The following is a 27,926-nucleotide window of genomic DNA, read 5'->3' on the forward strand; positions in this document are numbered from 1 at the left end:
AGTGTGTAGATGTTTCCCAGAGATGGGTTGCAGCTGAAAGGGCATCCGCTGCGTAAAACATGTGCTGGATAAGTTGGCGGTTCATTCCACTGTGGCGACCCCAGATTAATAAAGGGACTAAGCCGAAAAGAAATTGAATGAATGAATGAAAATGAGTGAGGGAAAATGCCAGATGCAAATCGATCTGATGTCAGTTGATCAATAGTATCTGGATGCAGCCTTTATGATGCAAGCTGAGATTGCATCACTCAGTGATGCAATTGTCCTGTAATTTATTTTAGACGTCAGTTTTTTTAGTTTTGTTTTTTTTTTGAAGAATTTGTTACAGAAAAATAATGTCAAGGAAATAATAGTCTCATGCATTTTGCAGGAATTGTTGGCATTCTGGAGTTAAAATGCATTTTGATTAAAAATTGTATATTTTGCAAGCTGGACATGGTGGTGCAGTGGGTAGCACAATCACTTCACAGCAAGAAGGTCTCTGGTTCGAGTCCCGGCTGGGCCAGTTGGCATAGGCTATCTGTGTGGAGTTAGCATGTTCTTCGCATGTTCGCGTGGGTTTCCCCCACAGTCCAAACACAAGCGCTATAAGGGAATTGGATGAACTAAATTGTCCGTAGCGTATGTGTGTAAATGAGTGTGTATGGATGTTCCCAGTACTGGGACGATCGCGAACTGAACACCAAATGGCTCTTGAGTTCCATGAGAAAAAAGGGCATGTGCACTGCACAGGTCGAGCCCTATCTGTGCATGTGGTGGTGTGTATAGATGTTTCCCTGTGATGGGTTTAAAGCTAGAAGGGCATCCGCTGTGTAAAACATACGCTGGATAAGTTGTGGCCTGATTAGTAAAGGTACTAAGCTGAAAAAAAATGAGGGAATTAATTTTGCAAGCAGGGCGATGCAGTGGCGCAGTCGGTAGTGCTGTCGCCTCCCACCAAGAAGGTCGCTGGTTCGAGCCTCGGCTGGGTAAGTTGGCATTTCGGTGTGGAGTTTGCATGTTCTCCCTGCGTTTGCGTGGGTTTCCTCCGGGTGCTCCGGTTTCCCCCACTGTCCAAAGACGTGTGGTACAGGTGAATCGGGTAATCTAAATTGTTCGTAGTGTATGGGTTTGTATGGATGTTTCCCAGAGATGGGTTGCAGCTGGAAGGACATCCGCTGTGTAAAACATGTGCTGGATAAGTTGGTGGTTCATTCCACTGTGGCGACCCTAGATTAATAAAGGGACTAAGCTGACAAGAAAATGAATGAATGAATGAAAGAATGAATGAATTTTGCAAGCTATTAAGTAAACCAAATTTCCAATGTAAGGTAAATCTGTAGTTCAAAGTACATTAGATAGTATTCAGCTTTTAAAGACTGCACCAGTCATGTGTTCTAAGATGGATCAAATTTGTGAAACATAGGACCAGGGCCGCTGCTGGCCAAAAGGGTGCCCTATGCGAAATTTTACTGTGGTGCCCCCACAGAGGAACAAAATCACACAAAGATTTAATCATGGAATTATTTATTTATGTACATAAACATGCATATAAAGACTCAAATTATACTTAACATTCACATATTTACATTACAAAATAATAGTTTACATCAAAATAAATACTGACATGTCTTCTGCAGAAGCATTCCCAATTTCAAACATTTACAAAAGATAAGGAATAAACCCTGTCTGTACCTGTAGAGATGGACGGTCCTCAGTGCTGCATCCTGTACTTGTACCCGTGCAGCTGCTGGTGTCTTTGGAGCAGTGCTGGTCAGTCAACCACACCACATGATGGCGCCATGGTGCAACAAAAACATTTTATGTTCGGCAAAAAAAAAAGTATGACAATAAATTATGAATGAAATCTATTTTCAGGCTCTTTTAAAATCTGTTTATAGTCACTTTTAAATAGAAAATATTAATATGAATGTAAGGTTGATTAACATGCTTTATTAAGAACATTTATTGTTATCATTCATTCATTTTTGTAGGTAGTGCTGTCGCCTCACAGCAAGAAGGTCGCTGGGTCGCTGGTTCGAGCCCCGGCTCAGTTGGCGTTTCTGTGTGGAGTTTGCATGTTCTCCCTGCGTTTGCGTGGGTTTCCTCCGGGTGCTCGGGTTTATTCCAAAGACATGAGGTATAAAGGTGAATTGGGTAGGCTAAATTGTCCGTAGTGTATGAGTGTGTGTGTGAATGTGTGTGTGTGTGGATATTTCCCAGAGATGGGTTGCGGCTGGAAGGGCATTCGCTACGTAAAAACTTGCTGGATAAGTTGGCGGTTCATTCCGCTGTGGCGACCCCGGATTAATAAAGGGACTAACCCGAAAAGAAAATGAATAATTCATCAATATTCCTTCAGCTTAGCCTTAGTCGTTTCATTTATCAGCCGTTACCACAGCGGAATGAACCACCGACTAATTAGGCATATGTTTTACACAGCGGATGCCCTTCCAGCTGCAACCCAGTATTGGGAAACATTAAAACACATTCGTACACTATATGGCCAGTTTAGTTTATTCAATTCCCCTATAGCGCATGTGTTTGGACTGTGGGGGAAACCCAGTCGGCACTCGAACCAGTGACCTTCTTGCTATGAGCCGACAGAGCTAACCACTGAGCCACCATGTCACCTCATTTTTTTCAATAGCATCTGGATGCAGCCTTTATGATGCCTGCTGAGATTGCATCGCTCAAAGATGCAATGTCAGACACAATGCACTCAATGGAGCTAGTGTCGTCAATGTGAGGGGTGGGGTTAGGTGAGCCCATTAAAAAGCAGTGGATGCAGCTCAGATTGCATCTGCACCAAGTCTGCAGCCAGACACCTCTCCATTTTTTTTTTATTATTATTATTGTTTTTACTCTAATATGGATGAGACAATTCATTCCTGTCTATCGTGAAACCAATATTTAAAGTACAATTTCCCCAGTTCATTGAGGAGGTCTCTCTCAGTCCAAACACATGCAAATTGGGCGAACTAAATTGGCCTTAGTGTATGAGTGAGTGTGTGAATGTGAGTGTGTCCCAGCTGAAATGACATCCGCTGCGTAAAACATACGCTGGAATAGTTGGCGGTTAATTCCACTGTGGAAACCCCTGATAAATAAGGGACTGAAGGAAAATGAATGAATGAAATATATTTAATTTTAAACAATGTTATTGATCATTTTCAGTATTGTATGGAGTTCTGTATCAGTATTTCACACCATGGCTCATTCTTTTAAGTAATAACTCGGCTGTGTGCCAGAAATCGAACAGAAAAGAAGGTATCAGAGTTCTTCCGGGGTTTTGGAGCAGAGCCAGAATGTTTCTGAAAATGATTTCCTATGATTAAAAGGAATCGTTATGTGGCTGGCAGACCTGTCAGGCGGTCTGAAGCAGCTAGATTGTGTGCTTCACATGTATAAGGATGAAGAGAGTATTTTAGAATCGCTGCATTGTCGAGCTGATCCTTGTTTTACACTGTGCTGACAATACTTCTACTGCACTACCTGTTAATTACAGCTTCGGCGTCCTGTTTTTTGCTTTACAAATGAGCCTATGATGATCATTTGGGGAACATGAGGGGAAATTAGTTTAATATTATAACAAATCCGTTCTGTATTATTCCCTCTAATCATTACTCAGGGGCAACACTTGCAGTATTTCTCTCCTTCTCAGCAGAACTTCTTCCTGCAGATTCCAAACACACGCTTATATGAAACACCGTCCCATGAGCAACGCATCTTTGAGTTTCTCGGAAGCATTACCATTAATTTCAGCATCCACATACAAGCCTGCTTCTCCACTGAGGCATGAATACATTCTCCATTAAAATAATTTAAGTCATAGAACTCATCCTTGTGTCATTTTATCCTTGCACTGAGAAATGATTCATTGGATTTACTACATTTGAATTAAATGAAGTGGTTGCAAACAGTTTATATGGGCTGAATTTAAACAAACAAGTTAAATTTAGTATGTTTAACCTAACTTGTCAGCCCATATGGATTGTTTGCAATCATTAACCTTAAACAAATGTAGTAAGTCTAATGAATTTTTGTTTTTTCAGTGTGTTATTTACAGTCATTCTGAAGATGAAAAAAAAGAGGATTTTCACTTTGGACTCTGCACACAGGAGCTAGAGTTAAGGTTGGGCTATGGTTATATATGGTTATACTAATATAGGATCTCAATTAAAAATACACCAATTTATAGAGACAGTTTGCTTCAAAGTGCAAATATACTCACTATTTATTCACCATCTAGTGGTTCCAAACCTTACTGAGTTAGTTTTTTTTCTGTTAGGCTCAAAAATAGATATTTTGGAGAATGTTGGAAACCAGTAACCATTTACTTTTTGATAAAAACAAACACTATGGAAGTCAATGGTTACAGGTCCCCAACATTCTTCACAATATCTTCTTTTGAAGATTGTTGGAAACTGGTAACCGGTGACTTTCAATCAAAACAAAGACTATGCAAGTCAATGGTTACTGGTTTTCAACATTCTTCAATAGAAGATATTTTGAAGACTGTTGGAAACTGTTAACCATTTACTTTTCAATAAAACCAAACACTATGGAAGTCAATGGTTACAGGTTTCCAACATTCTTCAAAGTATCTTCTTTTGAAGAATGTAGAAACTGGAAACCATTGACTTTCAATCAAAAATAGACTATGGAAGTCAATGGTTACCGGTTTCCAACATTCTTAAAAATATCTTCTTTGATAGAATGTTGGAAACTGGTAACCATTTACTTTTCAATAAAAACAAACACCATGGAGGTCAATGGTTACAGGTTTTTAACATTTTTCAAAGAAGATATTTTGAAGACTTGGAAACTGTTAACCATTTACTTTTCAATAAAACCAAACACTATGGAAGTCAGTGGTTACCGGTTTCCAACATTCTTCAAAATATCTTCTTTTATAGAATGTTGGAAACTGGTAACCATTTACTTTTCAATAAAAACAAACACAATGGAAGTCAGTAGTTACAGGTTTCCAACATTCTTCAAAGTATCTTCTTTTGAAGAATGTAGAAACTGGTAACCATTGACTTTCAATCAAAAAAAGACTATGGAAGTCAATGGTTACCGGTTTCCAACATTCTTCAAAAGAAGACATTTTGAAGAATGTTGGAAACTGTTAACTATTTACTTTTCTTAATAAAAACAAACACTATGGAAGTCAATGGTTACAGGTTTCCAACATCTGTTGGCTGTGGCTTCAGTGTGACTTCGGCTAATCAGTTTTTTCCAGTGCACACTATTATTTTTCATGAGTCCAACATTCAGCTGTGCAAGAAAACATACAAACTGTATTGTTTTTAAATAGAGAAAATATTTCACAAGTAACTTATTTTTTCCAAAAATTTGACCAATAAAAAGGTGTGAAACACCAAAAGCGACAGATATTAAAATGTCATGAAAATGCTATATTTAAATCTCATAATTAAATAGTAGCCTAAATGAGGCCTATAACCACAAAAAAAGTCCACTTTTTGAGAAAAAAGAGCCACCCCCATTCCCCAGGCTGGCTACGGGCCTGTAATTTACTATCACCAGCTACATTCATCTTGAATAAGGACACTTTAAATGAACCACACTCAACTTTGATAAAGTTGCTATCAATTCTTTAAAGCTCACTGCAGATAAAGTGTTTGAAGAGTCTCCTATAGTCCACAGGACATCTTTAGTGCTATTTCTAGCTCTCTAAAACAGTGAATGAATCCAGTGTGGGTGAGCGGGAGCTAATCTGAGGAGAGTAGGTGTCTGAGCTGGAAGGAGGATACTCAGGAACTGGCGCTTCAAGCATGTGTGAATATTTCACATTTCACATTCATAGCTTTTCAAATGGGAACCATCGAGACAGTGGAATGTGCCAGGAGAACAGCACAGAAGTGCATACACTATACATAAAATTCATGAACAATATAACCCATATTATGGTAGCAAACATTTTTTAGAAGTGTAAACAAGGGCAAACCAAAGGCAAATTATGGGCTATAAAGAGGTCCATATACATAATTGGCCATCTGCATATGAACTTGATTGCTATTAAAAATTGGCAATGCATTGTTATTGTGCTCCCGTTGATATCTGCCTGCTTTCTTAGATTTCAGCTGAAGAGCCTTTCACTGTTAAGCTGGACATGTTAATATATACAGCATGACGCAAAATGAGAAATTGTTTTTAATTTGCTGCTCTAGTTTGATCCATCAAGGCGGTAGAATCTGAGGGGGGGAAATGGTCATAAATAGTACTTTTATTTTATTTAATTAAAATAAAAGGCAAAACTACACTGTAAAAACCAAAATCACCATTTGTTCAGCGCACTGTACTTTTTCTGTCATACTAAGAATTGCGAATACGAATTGATTACATCAAAATATATGTTATGTCAACTGTCACCGACTCGGTCCCTCGCTGGCCAGCAGAGGTCACCATCACCGGACTATTGACTTTACATCATCCACTTACACTGATTGCCGACACACCTGAAGCACATCCAGTAATCACTCTCCACACACATATAGCAGCACACACACACACACACAGTCTCATTGCAAAAGCTGCGTCCCAAATGGCACACTATACACTATGCACTCATGCACTATGTACTTATGCACGTACACACTCAACAGGATAGTATATGTACTGTATGTAGTGTCGTCCCAAATGGCACACTAATGTTTTTTTACTAAGCGGAAATTCAAACCGTTTCCCTGATGACATTTGACGGTTGCCAAATCATTGAAATAAACGACCAAATTATCAAATAAAACCTGCCGTGAGTATTGCCGCATTCACCATCGGGAGGCGCTATAATCACTCTCGTAGGAGAATTTTACTTTCACCATCCAAAATAAATAAAGTTATTCAACATGTGTGTCCGATAGCTCCGCCCCTTCCGCTACGTAAGCAAACATGCGGTCGTTGAGTGCGTGCAGTGTCCATCATTCCACACTTCATTTTAGCGGCTGAATGAGTGCATCATCCGGGTAATTGAAGTGCTCTTATTATTTTTAGTGTTTTCAGTGTGAACGCACTACTTACACTATTTATACTACAAAATGGCGTAGAATAGTGCATAAGTATGCGATTTGGGACGCAGCTAAAGTCTTGTCCTGCCCTGGCTAACACTACTGAGGGTTCTCATCCTTGCCTGCTTTCCTGCTTCGTTTACTGACCCAGTCTTGCCTGCTGCCTGCCTTGTACTTCAGCCCGAATCCTGACTTTGATCCTCGCCGCCTGCCTTTGAACTCTAGCCTGCTTACCGACTCTGATACTAGCCGCCTGCCTCTGACCCATGCCTCATACTCATCCTGTGTTTACCTGCTGCCATCTGTGTGCTATTGTTTATTAAACTGTTTAATAAAAATACTGCAAATGGATCCCTCTGTGTCAGCCACTTCGTTAAATCAACAATATTCACTAAAATGTTATGTGTACATGTTTAACTGACTTTTCTGGACAAACATTTGTGTTGAACAGGAATGTTGACATTTAAATAATTTGTGCATGCGTGACGATCGAAAACTTAGTTTGTTTATCAGTTGCTTGAAAGAGGGGTGACACAGTGGCGCAGTTGGTAGCACAGTCACCTCAGCAAGAAGGTTGCTGGTTCGAGACCTGGCTGGGTCAGGTGGCATCATGTGGGTTTTCTCCAGGTGATCCGGTTTCCGCCACAGTTCAAAGACATGAGGTGTCTGAGTGTGAATGGATGTTTGCCAGTACTGGGTTGCAGCTGAAAAGACATGCGCTCTGTAGAACAGATGCTGAACAAGTTGGCGGTTCATTCCGCTGTGGTGACCCCTGATGAATAAAGGGAAAATAAATGGATGAAGTAGTAAGTTTGTGCTCATTTTTAAGTAAAATGATTAAAAACAGGATGATATGCTAACTAGAACTAATTGGTTATTTTGCCTATTTGAAAAAAAATCATCCACTAAGCAGAAAAAAAGACTCAGTGCTTCAGTTGATGACAATAATATCTTTATTAGTAAAATACAATAAGCAACATTGCATAAATAAACAAAATTTTGTTAGCTGGACAAAATATTGTTACTGAGAAAAACTGAGAAAGTTGTTGAGTCAACTCAAAGTTCTTACTGCATCAAGTTGCCTTATTTTTTTTTTAATGTTTTCTCAACAATTTATTTTTTACAGTGTATGTGTTTTGTTGGGGTTTATTTACTAAATAACATCATTTACATTTATTATTTAATGTGCATATACATTTATATGAAATTATTACTTTAATTGACTGTTTTGCTTTAGTATTTGCAAATAAAAACTATTAAAAAAACACTCAAAAACAAGTGGTTAGTGATGTGTATTAATACATGTATAATCTATTTGCACTGAATAATCCTTTGCAAAGAGATAGCAGGTAAAGAAATAACAGGTAAAGAGATAACCCGTTACTTTGTGTTGCCAGATATTTGTCGGAAAACGGCAAACAAGAACAAGGTGCTTTATGACATGGTGTGTTATCCTGCTGGAAGTAGCCATCAGAAGATGGGCACACTGTGCTCATAAAGGGATGGACATGGTCAGCAACAATACTCGGGTAGGCTGTGGTGTTGACACCATGCTCAATTGGTACTAATGAGCCCAGAGTGTGTCAAAATCTCCCCCCACACCATTACACCATCACCACCAGCCTGAACTGTTGACACAAGGCAGGATGGATCCATGCTTTCATGTTGTTGATGCCAAATTCTGACCCGACCATCCGAATGAGGCAGCAGAAATGGAGACTCATCAGATCAGGCAACGTTTCTCCAATCTTCTATTGTCCAGATTTGGTGAGCCTAACCATGTCTACATGCCTAAATGCATTGAGTTGCTGCCATGTGATTGGAAGTTTTGCCGTGTTTTTTCCTCCCTGTACTGTTGTTTATACTTGACAAGCATTGACTTATCTCATAAAACCAAAGAGATAACTAAATATTGCACATTCAATTTCCTAAGTGACAGAAAAAGCATCCAGGAGAGTGAGATGTGAAAATCTTTGAGCGAATAAAAAAAGCAGCCGAACTGACATTAACCTTCACCAATTAAACATGAGGACATGAAATGATGCATGAAGCCGATAAACACTCGCCTCTGAACATGCATTCTGCCAAAACACAGAGAATCGTTTGATGAAATCTTTGCAATAAAATGTCCCAGAGAACTTCTTTGTCTTCTGTGCTGGAGCAGGAAGGAGACAGGCAGTCTGTTTTAACATAGTGTAAAATATTCATGAGCTTGTATGAAGTGGGAACAAAGCTGTGCTGTTGCCTGCAGGTTTAGTTCTCAGATCTGCTGGGCTTCTCCATCATTGTCTTCGTGCTGTGTAGCTCCTCTGCTTTCTTCTCCCGCTAATAGGCAACATGAAGAAATGCTGAGGGATGCGCAAGCCTCCACCTGCATTTGTTACGCGGCTTTATGGCCATTAAGTGGGCAAACAGCAAGTCAGATCGATTCGGTATCTTGTGTTTATTTCCCCGTTTCCCTGCTCTCTGTGATTTTGATTTCCCCCTTTCTTGTTAAGGTCTTTGTGTTGTGTTGTGTTGTATTTATGGCCTTTTGTTTCAAGTCTTGTAATCTTGACATTAATTGTGCTAATCTGTCAAAGTGCTGGGCTTTTCTGTTTAGGGATTTCATCACCCCTGAGTTTTTTTGGTTGCATTAAAGAGGTCCTATATGCAATCAGCACTTTTATATGGGGTTTAAAGACAATTGTGTGGCAACTGTCTGAATATAATCAGCCTACATTTTAATTAATTCTATTTTTTTTATAATCCCACTTGATAAAAACCGTCTGCAGAAACACTTTGACACTCTCGCTTTGTACATGCCATCAGTGAGAGAAAGCTCCGCCCACTAGTGACCATCTCACCCTCATTAGCATAGACAGCCCTGAGTGAGAAGCAGCCGTCTGACAATAGATTATTCACACTGTACCTGCTGAAGATAATGGCCCCTATCATACACCCAGTGCGATAAGGCGAAAGACTGAAGAGCAAATCCATCGATGCGCAGCTCTACAGATCCCGAACCATGCAAGCTAGTGGCGACAGCAGCGAGGAAAAAACTTCACCAATTGGCTAAAATGAAGAATTAAAAAACCCTGAGAGAAACCAGGCTCAGTTGGGCATGGCCATTTCTCCGCTGGCCAAACGCCTTGTGCAGAGCTGCAGTCAAGGCGGCGGAGGCTGGAAAGCTGGACCTCAGTGAAGACTCGTCTGTCCCTGGAGCGTCACAGGAATCAGCCTCATGCTCTCCACTCCTCCATGACCACCACAGCAGCTGCTCAAGATACGGCCTGGTCCAGGATATGGTAACCTTGGGATCAACTTGTTGCTGGTCTTGGATCAAATCAGTGACGCTGCATAGTCTGAGGGCCTCGGGATGAGTATCCCCAGGTGGAAATAGAGAATAAAGAGAATAATTAGCATAGCTGCTGTTCATAGTGTAGGTAAACGAGATGCAGAAACCTGCGGGAGGCACATTCATGTACCATACCGCTAAGTGATGCACTTCAGGAATCAGGAAGGCTATTCCAGAGTTTGGGAGCCATAAATGAGAAGGCTCGACCTCCTTTACTCGACTTTGCTATTCTAGGTACCACCGGAAGCCCTGAGTTTTGAGATCTTAAAGAACGGGTTGGATTGTAGCGATAAAGAAGGTTGGTTAGATAAACAGGAGCTAGATTATTTAAAGCTTTATAGGTAAGAAGCAATATTTTATAATCAATACAAATCTTAACAGGCAGCCAGTGTAAGGAGGATAAAACTAGGGTGATATGATCATATTTTCTAGACCTGGTAAGAACTCTGGCAGCTGTATTTTGTACTAGCTGACATTTATTAATAGAGGATGCTGTGCAGCCAGCAAACAGAGCATTACAGTAATCCAGCCTAGAAGTCATAAAAGCATGCACTAGCTTTTCTGCATCTGAGATGGATAGCATACTTCATAACTTAGCGATATTTCTCAGATGAAAGAAGAACAAAATGAATAAATGAATGAATAAGTGAATCTCATTTTTGATGAGCTATCCCTTTAAGATGGCAGTGTTAAATCATTAAAAGTACATAAATGATATTCTAATCTGTAAATAAGGTTATGGTATTTTAAAAATCTCTACGTTTGATTTATAGCCTATTTGCTGAACAATATATATATATATATATATATATATATATATATATATATATATATATATATATATATATATATATATATATATATATATATATATAATGTAATTAAAACCTATTACAGTATATTCAGTCAACCATGAAGGTTATTTTTATTTAATACGATGATTTCTGTTCTGTTCTGTGTGTGTGTGGATGCATCCATTCCAAACATAATTAGAAAGCAATATAAACATTAGCTCTACATACTGAGAGATATTATGCATTAGTGCGAAAGGATAAATAAGGAGCATTGAAAATTAATTTCGGAGCATGTCTCATCATGAATATGGTAATTCATCTGTACAGGCTATTACCATCCGAAACCGTGACTATAAAATAATGCTGCCACAGTATACGCCGACAGTCTACAGACACAAGCACAACATGAAGATTGAGTGATGTGATGAAGTTTATTATTAGGTCACATATATTTTTCTACACCAGCAAAATCTTTTACATAAATGCAGACATTTTGTAAAAAAACAAAATACAAAACAAAATAAAAAACTGTGTATATTTGTATTTTATTCAATTCATGTATTATTTAATCATGCATTTATTATTTTGTGTGCATATTTGCATTCATATTTTCTTATTTTAAACTTTAATTAATTTATTTGTGTTTTCATTCATTTTTATGCGTCATCTATTCAGATATTCAGATATTTATGAAACGCCTCCCTCATTTCCATGTTACAGACTGAAAGGTAAAAAGAAATCAAAGTAAAAAAAAAAAAGATACAGAAATAAATAAATGCAATAGCCTATTAAATTAATATAAAATTATAAAATAAATGAAATAACAAAAATAATAACAAAAAAATATAAAAATTTAGACAAAATTTAAAAGATAAAAAATATAATTAATAAATAAAGCAAATGAAGAAAAATAATAAAGAATAATAATAGTTTAGGACTTTATTAAATAAAATATCTATCTATCTATCTATCTATCTATCTATCTATCTATCTATCTATCTATCTATCTATCTATCTATCTATCTATCTATCTATCTATCTATCTATCTATCTATCTATCATTATTTATTATTGTCATGCCATTAAAGCAAGTTATAGTTGAATTAGAGAGAGAGAGAGAGAGAGACAGAGAGAGAGAGAGAGAGAGAGAGAGAGAGAGAGAGAGAGAGAGAGAGAGAGAGAGAGAGAGAGAGAGAGAGAGAGAGAGAGACATTTTGATTAGAGAGCATCACCTGAACTGAATCTGCTCGGCTCAGATGCTGTAGTCTGATTCACACTAGTCTCTCACCTCGCGCACTACAGGATCCACTGACACCTTTAAAGGGAACAGAACTCTACATACAACACCTGTAGTGCCACAGGGGGCATTTCAGCACTGCCGCGGTGTTTTCCAAATGAACACAACAAGACTAAGAGCTGCAGGTGCCGGACGCCGAAGTGTGTCGCGTGTTTAGGGGTATTATTGTGGACTAAACCGAAGACTCCTCCGTTTCCCGCTTGTGGTTTCATTCAGTCCAGACTCTCCCGTGTGAAAAAAACAAAATATGAAGATGTCTCCTCCAGACCGAAGGAAATATGTGCGTGAATTGGCTCTGGAGATTGCCGTAAGAGTGCTGCTCTTCGGAGTTTTCGTGTAAGTACTGTACCTGTATCTATTCTATGCATTCATTTCCCCGCGCTTTATAATGACATGCTATATTCGCAATATACGTTGTGAAAAACAGTGTGTGTAAGTGTTTTCACTGCTTAATTGCTCTAAGATTGCTGTTGAACTGATATTATTAGTTAAATTAAATAGTTAAAATGTGAATAGCATTGTTACTTTCTTATAAACAAGCGCATACATAATGATCTCTGGGTTTAGACCATTTTACAGTGCAAATTCAGTACTGTTAGCCAAAGGAATTAGCCAAAAAGTAATATAATGTATTGTAAAATTATTCTAAAATAACAAATGTGTAATCCTGGACCACAAAACCAGTAGTATTGTGCATTGGTAAATATTTGGCAAGCCAAAAAAATCGATGTATGAGTCAAAATGATAGGCTACATCTTTATTTTATGCCTGATAGTTAGAATATTAAGATCATGATCCATGAAGGGGTTTGTAAATATTCTACCTTAAATATATCAAAACTCAACTAAAGAACGTAATTTAAGGTACATTTCTCAATATTTTGATTTTTTTTTGCACCCTCAGATATTTTGGCTTAATATTGTCCTATTCAAACAAACCATACATCAATGCAAAGCGAATTTATTTAGCTTTTATATGATTTATAAATCTCAATTAACTTAAAAAAAGAAGGCACTCACACTTGTGGTTTTGTGGTCGCACATATTGCTTATAATGCATGTTAAACTCAGTTTTTCCTGCATGTCATTACTGTAATATTACTTATTTTGTTTGCGGTAGTGACTAAACACGTTCCAACACACTGCATGAACGAGGTTACAATGATTTTAAGACAGTTTTGTAAAGACATTTGGTATTATAACTAGGTATTACAATGGCATTATAAATGCTGCACAATGCAGACTTCAATAGGGTTACCAAGGAGATTGAGGTTTCTTGAAATGCATGGTGCAAAGACAAGCACGGTCACAACCTGCACAAAGAATAAGATGAGAAAGTCCGTCTATTGAAAGAGACAATCTTGTGCACAGCGTGCAAACAGGTCGTTGGGTTCTTCAAGGGGTTCTGCAATTCAAGTTGTTCTGATAGACAATGCGCTTGGGTTTTATTAGCCAGTTGTGTTAGAGTAAGAGCTGACGTCTTGATGAGATGACTTGCTGTGATAATATGTTGACAGTAATATAATGATCGAAGCTCCAGAGGGGTTTGTTGAGAAATTAAGCTTAAAGATTTCTGTGCTTTCATTAACCTTAAAGGGGTAGTTCACACCAAAATGAAACCTTCCAGTTCATTTACTCATCCTCAAGTTGGAAATATGGCAAAAATGCAATCTCGATAATTATTTTCCACATTGAACCATAATGATATACATGTTGATTTAGGTGGTTAGTGCTTTCAGATTTAAGAGTCTCCCAATGACTGAAGCCAGAAAAATGTGAACATTATTAAATGGCATAACATATTTGGCCGATACATTTTCAGTGGCTGAAAATTTAGTACACCTCTAATATCAACATACTTTTAGATTCCTATTGTTGCACAATTCTGCTGTTTGTTTAGCTTTTAAATCAATATAGAGTTAAAAACATCAAGATCTTATCATTATTATTGACAAAAATCCCATCACAATTTGATATAATATAATTTATTGGCCGAGCCTTTAAGTGAAGGTGACTTTTTTCTTTAGTTGAGGATTTTAATCTGAATCTTTGGTCCTTGGTGATTCATGTAATGGCAGTGAATAGTAAGGTTTTTAAATTAAAAATAATCACAAACAAATGAGTCCAAACCACTAGTCATGGCTCCTACTGACACACTGAGGTCTCCATGTAAGAAATTGAACATCATTTACAATATTGCTACCTTTAATGCATATGCAGCCTGGACAAACAGTTCTCTGTGCATGTGCGAATGTCAAACCAGGCTCATTATAGATATGTACCCCTATGTACATTTCTGCAGAGTGCTAAATATGTTCCAGGGTGTACTTTTTTTGCAGTTTTTGTTTTCGCGAATCCACCAGAGGCCGCTGTGTACGCTTTTTGAGATCTCAAAATTCCATTCCAGAGTGCCATTTTTGCCTGCTGTTTTCGTGTACGTCCACCAGAGGCCACTGTCAACTGACTGACCGACCAATTGAGCCACCCTTCCCTAGACCCAACCAATAGTGTTTTCAAAAGCACCAATTGACCCGCTTCCCCTTCCCTCGTCTGATTTTTACCACGTTTTCAGATGTTACCACATTCTCACCCTGTTATTTTACTTGTTTATTTTAGTTTTTGGGTTCCGTTTTTGACCTGCGCGCTTTCTGGAACTGTTCTTCACCAAACTTGAACCCTGTTGTCGTGGTCAACTTCTCTCTGCATCTGCAGTGGGCTGCTAAGCGTGAAAAGGAACGGCGTCATATCACCCCATAGCGTTCGTTTTAATGACAAAATGCAACCATACGTACTTCTGACTACATAATTCGTAATCTCCAGAAATGTATATAGGGCTACGTTTTCAGAATGAGCGAATGTAGTCCAATTGTAGTCTAATCACCTTGATGACAAAATGGCTATTGATTTGGACTCATTTGTCTGTTTATTTTTAATCTAAAAACCCTAAGCACTACAGATTCAGCTCAAAATCTTCTTTAATGTTCTACTGAAGGCAACACGCCACCTACTGTACATCTTGGATGACCTGTAGGTGAGTAAATGAACAGGTTTTTTTAAATTATGAGGTGAACTATGCCTTTAAGAGCTGATATCCTCGTCTACTGCCCAGACACAATCAGCTGTGCTTTTTATTTATTTATTTCATTCTTTGATTCGGAGCAGCTGTGGATGTTCTGTTGTCCAGATGAATCAATAAGTAACATGTGCCTGAATCCTGGAATTAATGGTGATTTAAGATGAAATGTGAAAGTGTTTGCTTGTGTTTGTGCTGCTGGGGAATAAATGAGAAAAAGACCTGGCCTCAGGTCTTTATTATTTAAATGAGACTTAAATACTTTTATAAAAGGTTAAAACAAAGTTGTGTGGCAATATAACCAGCTTCTGATGGTAAAAAATATTATGTTATGTTTTGTTATGACGCTTGACAAAAACAGTCTGCAGAAACACTTTGATTGACATTCTCCCTTCGTACGTGTCACCAGAGGGGGAAAGCCCCGCCCACTAGTGACTATCTCTCCCTCATCATTAGCATAGGACATTAGTCTTGTTTTGGCCACTATGCTGACACACAGGAATTTGTAGCTCCGCCCTCTTTTGAAAAGAGCACAATCTCATTTGAATTTAAAGCGACAGTCACCGAAGGAAATATGTGTGTGAATTTTTTTTTGAGAATTTTTTTATTAATTTTTAGACAGTCAAAAGTTTACACACATTTCCTTGGTATTTTTTTTGCTTTGCTTTTAAACTGTATAACTTTGGTCAAATGTTTTGGATATCCTTCCACAAGCTTCTCCCAATAGTTTGCAGGAATTTTGGCCCATTCCTCCTGACAGAATTGCTGTAACTGAGTCAGATCTGTAGGCTGTCTTGCTCGCACAAGCTTTTTCATCTCCACTGACAAATTTTCTATAGGATTGAGATCAGGGCTTTGTGATGGCCACTCCAAAGCATTCACTCTGTCGTCCTTAAAGCACATTTTACCTAATTTGGCAGGATGCTTAGGGTCATGGTCTGTTTGGAAAACCCATTTGTGGCCAAGTTGTAATTTCCTGGCTGATGTCTTGAGATGTTGCTTCAGTATTTCTACATAATGTTCTTTTTTCATGATGCCATCTATGTTGTAAAGTGGACCAGTCCCTCTTCCAGCAAAACAGACCCACTACATGATGCTGCCGCCCCCATACTTCACAGTTGGGATGGTGTTCCTAGACTTGTAAGCTTTTCCCTTTATCCTCCAAATGTAACACTGCTCATTATGGCCAACTATTCAGTCATTCATTTTCTTTTCAGCTTAGTCCCTTTATTAATCCATGGGCATAAAAGGTCTTTATTAGAAACTTGAAGCATTACACAGTACTATCACATATCGCTTACTGAAAGATGACAGGAAAAGGCGGTTTCAGATCTAAATAAAGAGCAACCTGTCTGCCTGACGTTGATTGTCAGCAGTGTTTACTAGAGCAAGCATCTCCATTACTACACTTGACTCATCCTTCATTGCACTTGACATTTGCGCATGAATGACAAAAAAAACTCTCACATGTACATTAAAAGAGTCAAGTTTACCCCCAAAATAAAAGCCTTGCTGTTAATTCAGTCCCTTAAGGCATGGAGCTCTTGGTGCATTTCTTTTTTTCAGATATGCTTTTTCACACTGCAAATTTACCTGTGCTGACTTTTAGATCTGTTGGCACAAGAAACTGAACTTCATTTATATCATCATTATTTGTAGTTTCAGGTAAATTATCTTGCATTATGCATAGGAATACATACACAGACCAATTCCACAGTGTATTTTGTGTTACTTGTTATCCATGTGATGACACTTTAGCTTTCAGGACCATGAGTTCTGCTAAAAACCATCTTTAGTGTTGTTCTGCTGGCCTGAGGGTGAATAAGAGCTTGACTCGGGCTAGATGGTAACAACCTAACAACTACCTAGAACACGCTAGCAAAATAACAACCTCTCAAAACACCTTATCAACTGCAAAGCAATAGGCAAGCACTCACCACACTCTCACTATATGCCAGGAGTCACTTAAATTTCTTTTGGTGAATTGAAGGGTCCGAAAATTGCTTTTTTTATTTAAAATTTGACGTAATCTCAGCTGAAACATAAAGAAAGGGACATTTTAGCTCCTCCCCTTTAAAAAACAGCCAATAGCGTTTTGTTTTTATCACAGCTCTACCAGTGAGTGATTGAACTCAAGTGCATAAAATGAAAAGCAAATGAGAACAAGGGGGCGGAGCATGTCAGATACTAGAGAGCATTCGATTGGTCGAAAGATTTGATGAGAAACTAATGAGGTGATGTCAGAAATTTTTTTGATTTATTCAGTGACAAACTGCAAGCTTTACATGTTTATATCTTCTAAACGCCATTTTTTTTTTACTGTTTTGGAGTACACTATCTTATACATGTTCTTAAGACTAACATATTAATATTATCGTCTAAAGAACTATATTTTAGGGTGCTTTTATGCTCTATTTTTATGTATAATTTTTAACCGAAGGAAACATACAACAAGTCTTACCCTTAGTTTGACAGGAATTCAACAGTGCCTTTCTTTATAAGCAAGCCAGTACGGTAAAGAGAGTTAGCACATTTGTGTATTGCCTGCTCTCTTTTTCTGGCACTTGATTATTTGATGTCTGCCAGGTGTGGTGTGCTGCAACAGGAATCCAATGAAGCTGCTCATTGTCTTCTTGATATGAGTGCAGTGAAGCTGGCCTCCAAGCACAACATCTGCTGCCTGTCAGCGTTTTCATGACCTGGCCCAGATCTGACGTGCCCTGAGATATGAGCCATCAGGAGACTACATGCCTTCTGAATGCTGATCGCAAATATGACGGCAGAGTTGCATGAAAAGCTCAATGCATGCAGTAATAGATAAATAAATGTATGTATATACAGTTAAAGTCAGAATTATTAGCCGCCCTTCGATTTTTATTTATTTTATTTATTTATTTTTATTTATTTTTATTTAATTATTTAATTATTATTTTTAAAAATTATTTTTATTCTATTTATTTATAAATATTTTTTTTCTCCTGGAGAAAGTCTTATCTGTTTTATTTTGGCTATAATAAAAGCAGTTTTTAATTTTTAAAACTATTTTAAGGTCAATATTATTAGCCCCTTGCAGCATTGATGGTCTGCAGAACAAACCATCATTATACATTAACTTGCCTAATTACCCTAACCTGCCTAGTTAATTTAATGAACCTAGTTAAGCCTTTAAATGTCACTTTTAGCTGTGCAGAAGTGTCTTGAAAAATATCTAGTCAAATGTAATTCACTGTCACTATCATGGCAAAGCTAAAATAGATTAGTTATTAGAAATGAGGTATTAAAACTATTATTAAAACTATTACTTCCTAATCTGCAATTGCCTCTCTGGATATCACACTAACTGTACCCAAAAAATAAAAAAAAATAAAAAAGTTACTTATACTTCCCTTCTTAGACTTTACAGACCTGAAACTCGCCTACAGCACTTATTCATTGTTGCTCTTATAGTTGTGCAAGTTGCTTCCTTGTCCTCATTTGTAAGTCGCTTTGGATAAAAGCATTTGCTAAATGACTAAATGTAAAAATGTTAATGTAATGTTCAGAAATGTGCTGGAAAAAAATAATCTATTTGTTAAACAGAAATTGGAGTGAAAAATAAACAGGGGGACTAATAGTTTAGGGGGCTAATAATTATGATTTCAACTGTGTATACAGTTAAAATCACAATTATTCACCCCCCTGTGATTTTTTTTTTCTTTCTAAAAATTATTTATTCTGGAAAGAGTCTTATTTGTTTTATTTTAGCTAAATAAAAGCAGTTTAATTCATTCATTCATTCATTCATTCTCAACTGTATTTTTGCGGCCGGGTCTCATTTAAATTTAAAGTGACAGAACCTAAAATGCTACAATTAGGATCAAAGCCTAAAAGGGTCGGTTTCAAACGGTTATAAAATTTAATTTGTGAAGTATTTTGAGCTGAAACTTCATATACACTCTCAATGGGACATATTAGTACTGTTATATTCTTATCTCATCTCATTCCGCTTTTCGGGGCCAGGTTGCAGGGGCAGCAGTCTTAGGAGGGAACCCCAAACTTTCCTATCCTCAGACACTTCCTCCATCTCCTCTGGGGGGATCCTGAGCTAGCCGGGAAACATAGTCCCTCCAGCGTGTCCTAGGCCTCCTCCTGGTGGGACATGCATGTAACCCCTCCCTAGGGAGGCATCCAGGAGGCATCCAAAACTCAAGTCATCTCAGCTGACTTCTCTCAATGTGGAGGAGCAGCAGGTCTACTCCGAGCTCCTCCTGGGTGACAGAGCTCCTCACCCTGTCTATAAGGGTGCACCCTGCCACCCTGTGAAAGAAACTCATTTTGGCCGCCTGTATCCGAGATCTTGTCCTTTCAGTCGTGACACAAAGCTCATGATCATAGGTGAGAGTAGGAACGTAGATTGACCGGTAAGTCGAGAGCTTTGCCTTTCAGCTCAGCTCCTCCTTTACCACAACAGACCGGACGCTGACCGCATTACTGCTGCCGCTGCATCAATCCGCCTGTCAATCTCACGCTCCATCCTTCCCTCACTCATGAAGAAAATATACTTGAATATTACAATATACTTGAACTCCTCCACCTGGGGTAAAGACTTTCCTCCAACCTGGAGATGGCAAACAACCTTTTTCCAGTGGAGCACCATGACCTCAGACTTGGAGCATTTTTAAAAAAAATATATTTTAAGGTCAATATTATTTGCCCCTTTAAGAAATAAAGGTTTTTAAATTGTTTACAAAATGAATCATTCTTATACAATATCTTGCCTAATTTCCCTAACGTTAACATAATCAACCTAGTTAAGCCTTTAAATGTCACTTTAAGCTGAATACTAGTATCTTGAAGAATATCTAGTCTAATATTATGTGCTGTCATCATGGCAAAGATCAAAAGTAATCTGTTATTAGAAATGAGATATGAAAACTATGATACTTAGAAATGGGCTGAAAATCTTATTTGCTTTAAACTGAAATTCAGGAAAAAATATACAAGAGTGCGAATAATTCTGTCTTCAACTGTATAGGAGAAAATATTAAAGCACCTAAACCAATTCTGTCATTTATATTGCTTGCAACGTTCAGAAAAATTGTCTTGCCAACATCCCAGTCACACAGAGAATACATCATACAGTAGCATACCTCAGGATGCTGTTCATAATACAGTGCACGGTAATAGATGTGTGTACTGAATGACTTTGTCACGCTGAAAGGATACATTTATGAGGATTTTTGAGTCTTGTTGCTATGATACATTTCAGTGTATTCGTTTTAATCAGTGGAAAAATGTACTTCTTTTTAATTGCTTTAAACACGTCCTGTGATTTTGCTACAGTGGTTCTCTGAAAGGTGGTGTTGAACACTGAAGGCACAAGGTCTTGTGATTGTGCCAGTTTTTCAGAGTTAATATCAATGCAGTTTTAAACTGAGAAAATGTGTGTCCTAAATAGGATTTATGGGATTGAAGGTGTGTGTATTCTCTAGAAATTGTGTTTGACCACCATATAAAAGCTAAATCTAATACACCACAGTCCTGTAATATGTGAATGACATTTTGACAATTATATATACACTGCCTGACAAAAGTCTTGACGCCTATCCAAGTTTTAGGAACAACAAATAAAAACTTCTAGTTGAATATTTGGAATCAGAAGTTGCTTATATGAAAGGCAAAGGCCTCTAGATTTTGCTTATTTGACCAAAATAATATCTCTAAAAGAATCATGCCTTAATTTTGAATGGCTTCATTAGGACAGTAAGGTCTGACTTTGCTCATCACTGAACAGAAATAATGTCCAGTATAGAATATAAAGTCCTGCTGCAGTGGAGACAGAATGAATATTGTGTCTGACTCCATCATGAGCTTGGAGGACTGCATCCATACATCTCTGACATGACTCACATCACTGATTAATAAAGTCATCTGGAATGGCAAAGAAAGTGTTCCTGCAGGACTCCCAGAGTTCATCAAGACTCTTTGTGTTCATCTTCAACATCTCCTTCATCTTACCCCAGACATGCTCAATAATGTTCATGTCTGGTGACTGGGCTGGCCAATCCTGGAACACCTTGATCTTCTTTGCTTTCAGGAGCTTTGATGTGGAGGCTGAAGTATGAGAAGGAGCGCTATCCTGCTGGAGAATTGTCCCTCTCCTGTGGTTTGTAATGTAATGGGCAGCACAAATGTCTTGATACCTCAGGCTGTTGATGTTGATCATCCACTCTGCAGCTCTCTCGCACGCCTCCATACTGAATGTAATCCCAAACCATGTTTATCCTTCACCAAACTTGACTGATGGCTGTAAGAATCTTGGCTTCACGTTGGTTCCAGTAGGTCTTCTGCTGTATTGGTGATGATTGGGATGCAGATCAACAGATGATTCATCAGAACAATCCACCTTCTGCCACTTTTCTAAACGAACAAGTAGAAGTCACATTATTATTTGTTGCTCTTACAACTGGGATCCACAACAAGACTTAGTTATTAACTTAGGCAAGTTATTAACAATGGTTTGTTCTGTAGAGCATCAAAAAAAGCTAATAATTTTGTTCTTAAAATGGTGTTTAAAAACTTAAAAACTGCTTTAATTCTAGCCGAAATAAAACAAATAAGACTTTCTCCAGAAGAAAAAAATATTATCAGACATACTGTGACAATGTCCTTGCTCTGTTAATCATAATTTGGGAAATATTTAAAAAATAAATAAAAAGGGGGCTAATAAATGTAATAAATGTGGAATAATTGGCTATATATAAAAAGTTATATATATATATATATATATATATATATATATATATATATATATATATATATATATATATATATATATATATACTGCTCAAAAAATAAAGGGAACACATGTGTTCTCTTTGTTTTTTTAATCAGTTATATATATATATATATATATATATATATATATATATATATATATATATATATATATATATATATATATATATATATATATATATATATATAAATCCATCAATCATAGCTTAAATGATTTACCTCTCTATATCACTGTAATTCTTCAGTAATAATGCTTTCTTAAAATAAGCAATGTAGCAAAAATATGTACTCTTATGCAATGATCATTTTAGAAATAAAGAAATTAATGATGTGGTGAACTTTAATCCACGTAAACAATTGCATTTGTTACTAACTGATATCAGCTTAATGACATGTAATGTAAATCTGAAAACCAAATGCTGACAACAAACTATTCTCCAAATATAAACTGATCATCGTAATTCAGAGGTTTAGATTAGTGATTTGTTTTTGTTTTTTTTGTTGTTGTTTTGTTTTTTAGATCCCATGTGGTTAAATGAGCCATGGCAGTGATGTGATGTCGTCTTGTGGTTGTTCTGGGCAACAAGACAAAACCAAGTCAAATCTATTTAGTATGGTCGTGATTTAAATAATAGAAAAGCCTTCTCAGTTCTTCAGAAGCATGTTCATTTTTTTTTTGTGAAATGACATTTTGTTCCATTAAGAGAATTGGATAATGGGTCTGTGAGGCTGGATCTGCCCGTGTACTTCATCCATCCAGCACAGAATATTCCGGACACTGCTTGTCTCACTGCAATCAATCTGACATTGTTACTCCTTCTGTTTTTTTTAGATAATTAATGTGAGTCCACAGGCTGTCCAAGCATCTGTTGCGTCACTATCCATGTGGTGACGTCTATTGAATCGAAGAGGCAGTTTTCTTCTTTATACACTCATATATTATCCATTCATTCATTAATTCATTCATTTTCTTGTCGGCTTAGTCCCTTTATTAATTCGGGGTCGCCACAGCGGAATGAACCGCCAACTTATCCTGCACGCTTTTACGCAGCGGATGCCCTTCCAGCCGCAACCCATCTCTAGGAAACAACCCCACATACACTCATACACTATGGACAGTTTAGCCTACCCAATTCACCTGTACAGCATGTCTTTGGACTGGGGGGGAAATCTGAGCACCCGGAGGAAACCCACACTAATAAAGGGAGAACATGCAAACTCCACAAAGAAACGCCAACTGAGCTGAGGCTCGAACCAGCGACCTTCTTGCTGTGAGGCGACAGCACTACCTACTGCGCCACTGCGTTGCCTATGTATTATCCAGATTACATAAATGAAGTTTCACAAACTAATTTCGAGAGGAGCACGTGATATGATTGACTGCAGCTGGCCACTCATCTACACTCATTACCTAGCCAATCAGATTCATCCAAACTCACTATAAGTAACCTAGCTAAGAACTACTTCTTTATTTTCGTTTTCCCGAAGAAACCCCCCATCCACCCCTTCTCCTCCTTTCCTCTTTTGCCGAGGGGAGCTCTCGAGAACACCTGACCTCGTACTCCCCTCACATGCTCTATAGACCTGGCGGGAGCCCTGGGCTCAACTATCTCCGAGCTCAGGGTTCTCTCCTGGGACAGCATGCCAAACCTGCTAACTTGCTAACAAGTTGTCAAACAGTATCTAAGTGTGAACTCTTGAAATTGTCATCATTTACACTCTTGTTCAATATTTTAAAGAATGCTGCTTGCTAGCACCCACCGACTTCCATGGTATTTTTTTCCTTACTATTAGAGTCAATAAGCATTCTTCGAAATATCCTCTTTTGTGTTCTAAGGAAGAAGGTGGAAAGGTTTAAAAAGCCTAAAGGGAGAATAAACGATGAGGTAATTGTAATTTGTTGTGTGAACTAACCCTTTAAATCTGCTAACTAGCACCCACTGACTTTCATAGTATTTTTTCCCCTACTTTTAAAGTCAATGAGCGTTCTTCGAAATATCTTCTTTTGTGTTCAAAGGAAGAAGGTGGAAAGAAGGTTTAAAAAGCCTAAAGGGAGATTAAATGATGAGGTAATTTTCATTTTTAGGTGATCTATCGCTTTAAATGTAAAACGATAGACTTATTCCAGTTTACTGTGCGATTAAATGATTCTACTCTTAATTAGAGAGAGTATACTGTGATTCATCAGTCTACAACTGGACACGTCTTCATGAATTTGCAGGTCAGAACATTAAAATGCATTGACTTCTGTTCAGTTATATTCATGATCTGTGTACCAAATCACCCACTCTGCTTACCAAAGACAGCGTTGAACAGTGTTGACATAAATATAATTTATTAGCGGGATCACTGAGCCGCGCAGCTCTTGTTTGCCGCTCTCATGTGACTCACATTTAGTCATTAACCTATTGTTCAGTGTTTTAAACTAGAGCTAGGACTCAACAATTAAAAAGATGGATTACTTGTCGACAGCCATTACAGCCAGTAACTATTATTATTTACTGTATATCAGTGAAAGATTTTCTGATTTTAACTAGAGGTTGGCATGGTGGCTTAGTGGTTAGCATTGTCTGCTCACAGCAAGAAGGTTACTGGTTTGAGTCCTAGCTAGGCTAGTTGGCATTTCTCTATGGAGTTTGTGTGTTGTGGGTTTCCTCTGTGTGCTTCGGTTTCCCCCACAGTCCAAACACATGCACTATAGGGGAATTGATTAACTAAATTGGCCATAGTGTACAAGTTTGTGTGAATATGAGAGTCTATGGATGTTTCCCAGTACTGGGTTGCAGCTGGAGGGGCATCCGCTGCGTAAAACATAGTTGGCGGTTCATTCCGTTGTGGCAGCCCCTGATAAATAAGGGACTTAGCCCAAGGAAAATGAATGATTTCAACAAGAATGTAATAAACACACAGTCTTCTGTTTTCTTTTTCGATGATGAGTGTTAAATTAAATTGGTAATTCATACTTCATGAATTCTAACTTGGCATTTATTAAAGTGCAAATGAGACATAAAGCGCTTTTGTTTTCTCTTAGGCTTTTACTAAATGAAATCTCCACTAGAGACAGATTCATGATAGGTAGCATTTACATCGTCACCAGGGGCAGGCGAAGAAAACCGAGGGGAAATAAACGATCCTGTCAGGGCAGCTTTTGTTATTTAGACATCTTGAAACCGTAACAGTGTGTAATATTGAAATAATTATTCAACTCAACAGCATGGGAGCATGCTTTACTTTTGACACAAGGCAGGGAAAGACAAAGTTTGATAGGAAATATAATTGTGTTGTGTGTGGTTTGTATTAAAGGAGACCTATTATGCAAACAATCACTTTTATAAGGCTTGTGTGGCAATAGTGTGTGAATACAACCAGCTTATAGTGGTAAAAAATAATTAGTTTTATTATTTATAATCAGACTTGATGTAAACAGTCTGCAGAAACACTTTGATTGACATTCTCCCTTTGTACGTGTCATCAGAGGGGGAAAGCCCCGCCCACTAGTGAAAATCTCTCTAGTATGAAATTTCACATATGACAGTCTACCCACATAGCAAAATTCTTCTGGCCCACACAATCAGCTTTTTCTTGACATGCCGCAGTGAATTACAGTACATGATTGGACCAAGTCTGGCTTCCATACAAGGATCAACCACGGACCATATCTGGGCCAAGTCTCAGCCAAGTTAATAACCCGTAACTGGGCCTGAAATGTGCCAAACATCTTGGTGTCACGTTTGCAATGAAATTGATAAACTCATGAAGCAGTTTGATTTATGGCCACACTTTTTTTTTTCGAAGCAACCTGATTGGCAGAATTTTTTCTTTTCTCAAAAATAATTCTAATGTTTTTTAAATAAAGCCAAACATGCATTGCAATTTTTTCTGGCTCAAATCTGGCCCACAAAATCAGCTTTTGCTTGGCCCACATGCTGCAGTGAATTCTGGTACATGATTGGACCAATTCTGGCTTCAATAAGGGTCAAACTTGGACCATATTTGGGCCAAGTCTCAACCAAGGTAATATCATATAACTGGGCCTGAACTGGGCCAGATATGTTAGTGTTTCATGACTGCAATCAATTTGATAAACCCATGAAGCATTTCGCTTTAGGCGCACTATGGGCGTGCTTTTTCTCAAAAGTGAAATGATTGGTAGAATTTTTTCTTTACTTTATAAATTAATTGTATTTTAAATGTGGGTCAAGATAGGCCAAATTTACGAGGCCCACATATTCATTATTTACATCTGGGCCAAATAATAAATTTGATATCTGACCCAAGTATTGTGTGCCACCTTAAAGTCGGTGCCACCTCTGCCAAGCCTGGGCCATGTTTGGCCCACATGCTGTCTGCCATTGTCGAATGAATGCTTGCTGTCCCAGCTTTATGCCAAAGCTGGGCCAGAATTCTTTGCTACCTGGGTAGGGACATCAGAGACTTATTATAGTCAACAGCACCTTTAAAAATATGTTTTCTGAGAAAAATGATGTTCAATACTTCCCATACTGTATCTCATAATCCATTCATTTCAGCATTCATTTCAGCAATATTTAAATTTCAACAATAATAACTAAACATACAGCTAAACCTAAACTTATTATACATCTTGTAAAAAGGCGCATAATAGGTCCCCTTTAATATTCAACAATATTATTTTAATTAGAATCAATAAAAGAAAAAAAATTGTGTTTTTACAGTTTTTTTTAAATGATTTTACTAAAAAGCTTGGTATCTTTTGCAAATCGCAGTGCTATTAACATGAGGGTTTGATACGGAATATGAAATGTGGATGCTGGAAATTAAAATGATTAATCAAGGGGATAGTGTACAATATTTTGTAAGAGATGGATTAAAAAATATATATTAAAAACATTATGGACCCTTTTCCGGCAGCACGGTGGCAGTTTCCCTATGCCAGTGGTTCTCAAAGTGGGGGTCGGGACCCCCCGAGGGGTCGCGGGGCAATGAAGGGGGGTCGCCTGGTGATTTCCAAAAATCTATTTATTTTTATTAAACCATAAGAATTAACATATTTTATCCATAACTATACTGAAAATAAAAATAGTCGTTTATAGTTACTATATACTATATAGTAACTATAGTAGCTTATAGTTACTAGTTCTATTGGATTGCGACCCCTGGGGTAATTACATTATATTAAAGGCAGCAATAGCGTCAGATGCATTTTGATTTTATAACATCAGGTTATACTTTCTGGCACATTTAAAGCACTGACACAAATTTAATTGGTGTGTCTGCGTCACTGCATGCAAGGTTTCTGTTTTTATAACCACCTCAGAGGATATTGGGGGTCGCGAGTCACTGGCATTGTTATTTTGGGGGTCGCGGGCTGAAAAGTTTGGGAACCCCTGCCCTATGCTATAGTGCAGGGATCACCAAACTTGTTTCTGGAGGTCTGGTGTCCTGCAGATTTTAGCTCCATCCCTAATCAAACACACCTGAACAAGCTAATCAATGTCTTACTAGGTATACTTAAAACATCCTGACAGGTGTGTTGAGGCAAGTTAGAGCTAAACCCTGCAGGGCACTGGACCTCCAGGAACAAGATTGGTGGCCCCTGCCATAGTGTTTTGTTTAGTTTAATCCTTATTGAATAAAGACTGACTGCTGTTCTGCTAGCT

At 37.8% G+C, this 27,926-nt stretch overlaps 2 protein-coding genes across 2 annotated transcripts in view; both read left to right on the top strand.

Moving 5' to 3' along the window:
- arfgef3 (ARFGEF family member 3) overlaps positions 1-27,926 on the top strand; it is a 973,876-nt gene that overhangs the window by 81,096 nt on the left and 864,854 nt on the right. The window lies entirely within an intron of this gene.
- plpp4 (phospholipid phosphatase 4) overlaps positions 12,362-27,926 on the top strand; it is a 126,385-nt gene continuing 110,820 nt past the window's right edge. Inside the window, exon 1 of the mRNA XM_087278977.1 lies at positions 12,362-12,774. Coding sequence (XP_087135103.1) covers positions 12,686-12,774 — 89 coding nt within the window. The 5' untranslated portion in view covers positions 12,362-12,685. The remainder of the gene's footprint in view (positions 12,775-27,926) is intronic.

Source organism: Danio rerio, chromosome 13 (genome assembly GCF_052040795.2).
Source record: "Danio rerio strain M-AB ecotype USA chromosome 13, GRCz13ab, whole genome shotgun sequence".
NCBI lineage: Eukaryota > Metazoa > Chordata > Actinopteri > Cypriniformes > Danionidae > Danio > Danio rerio.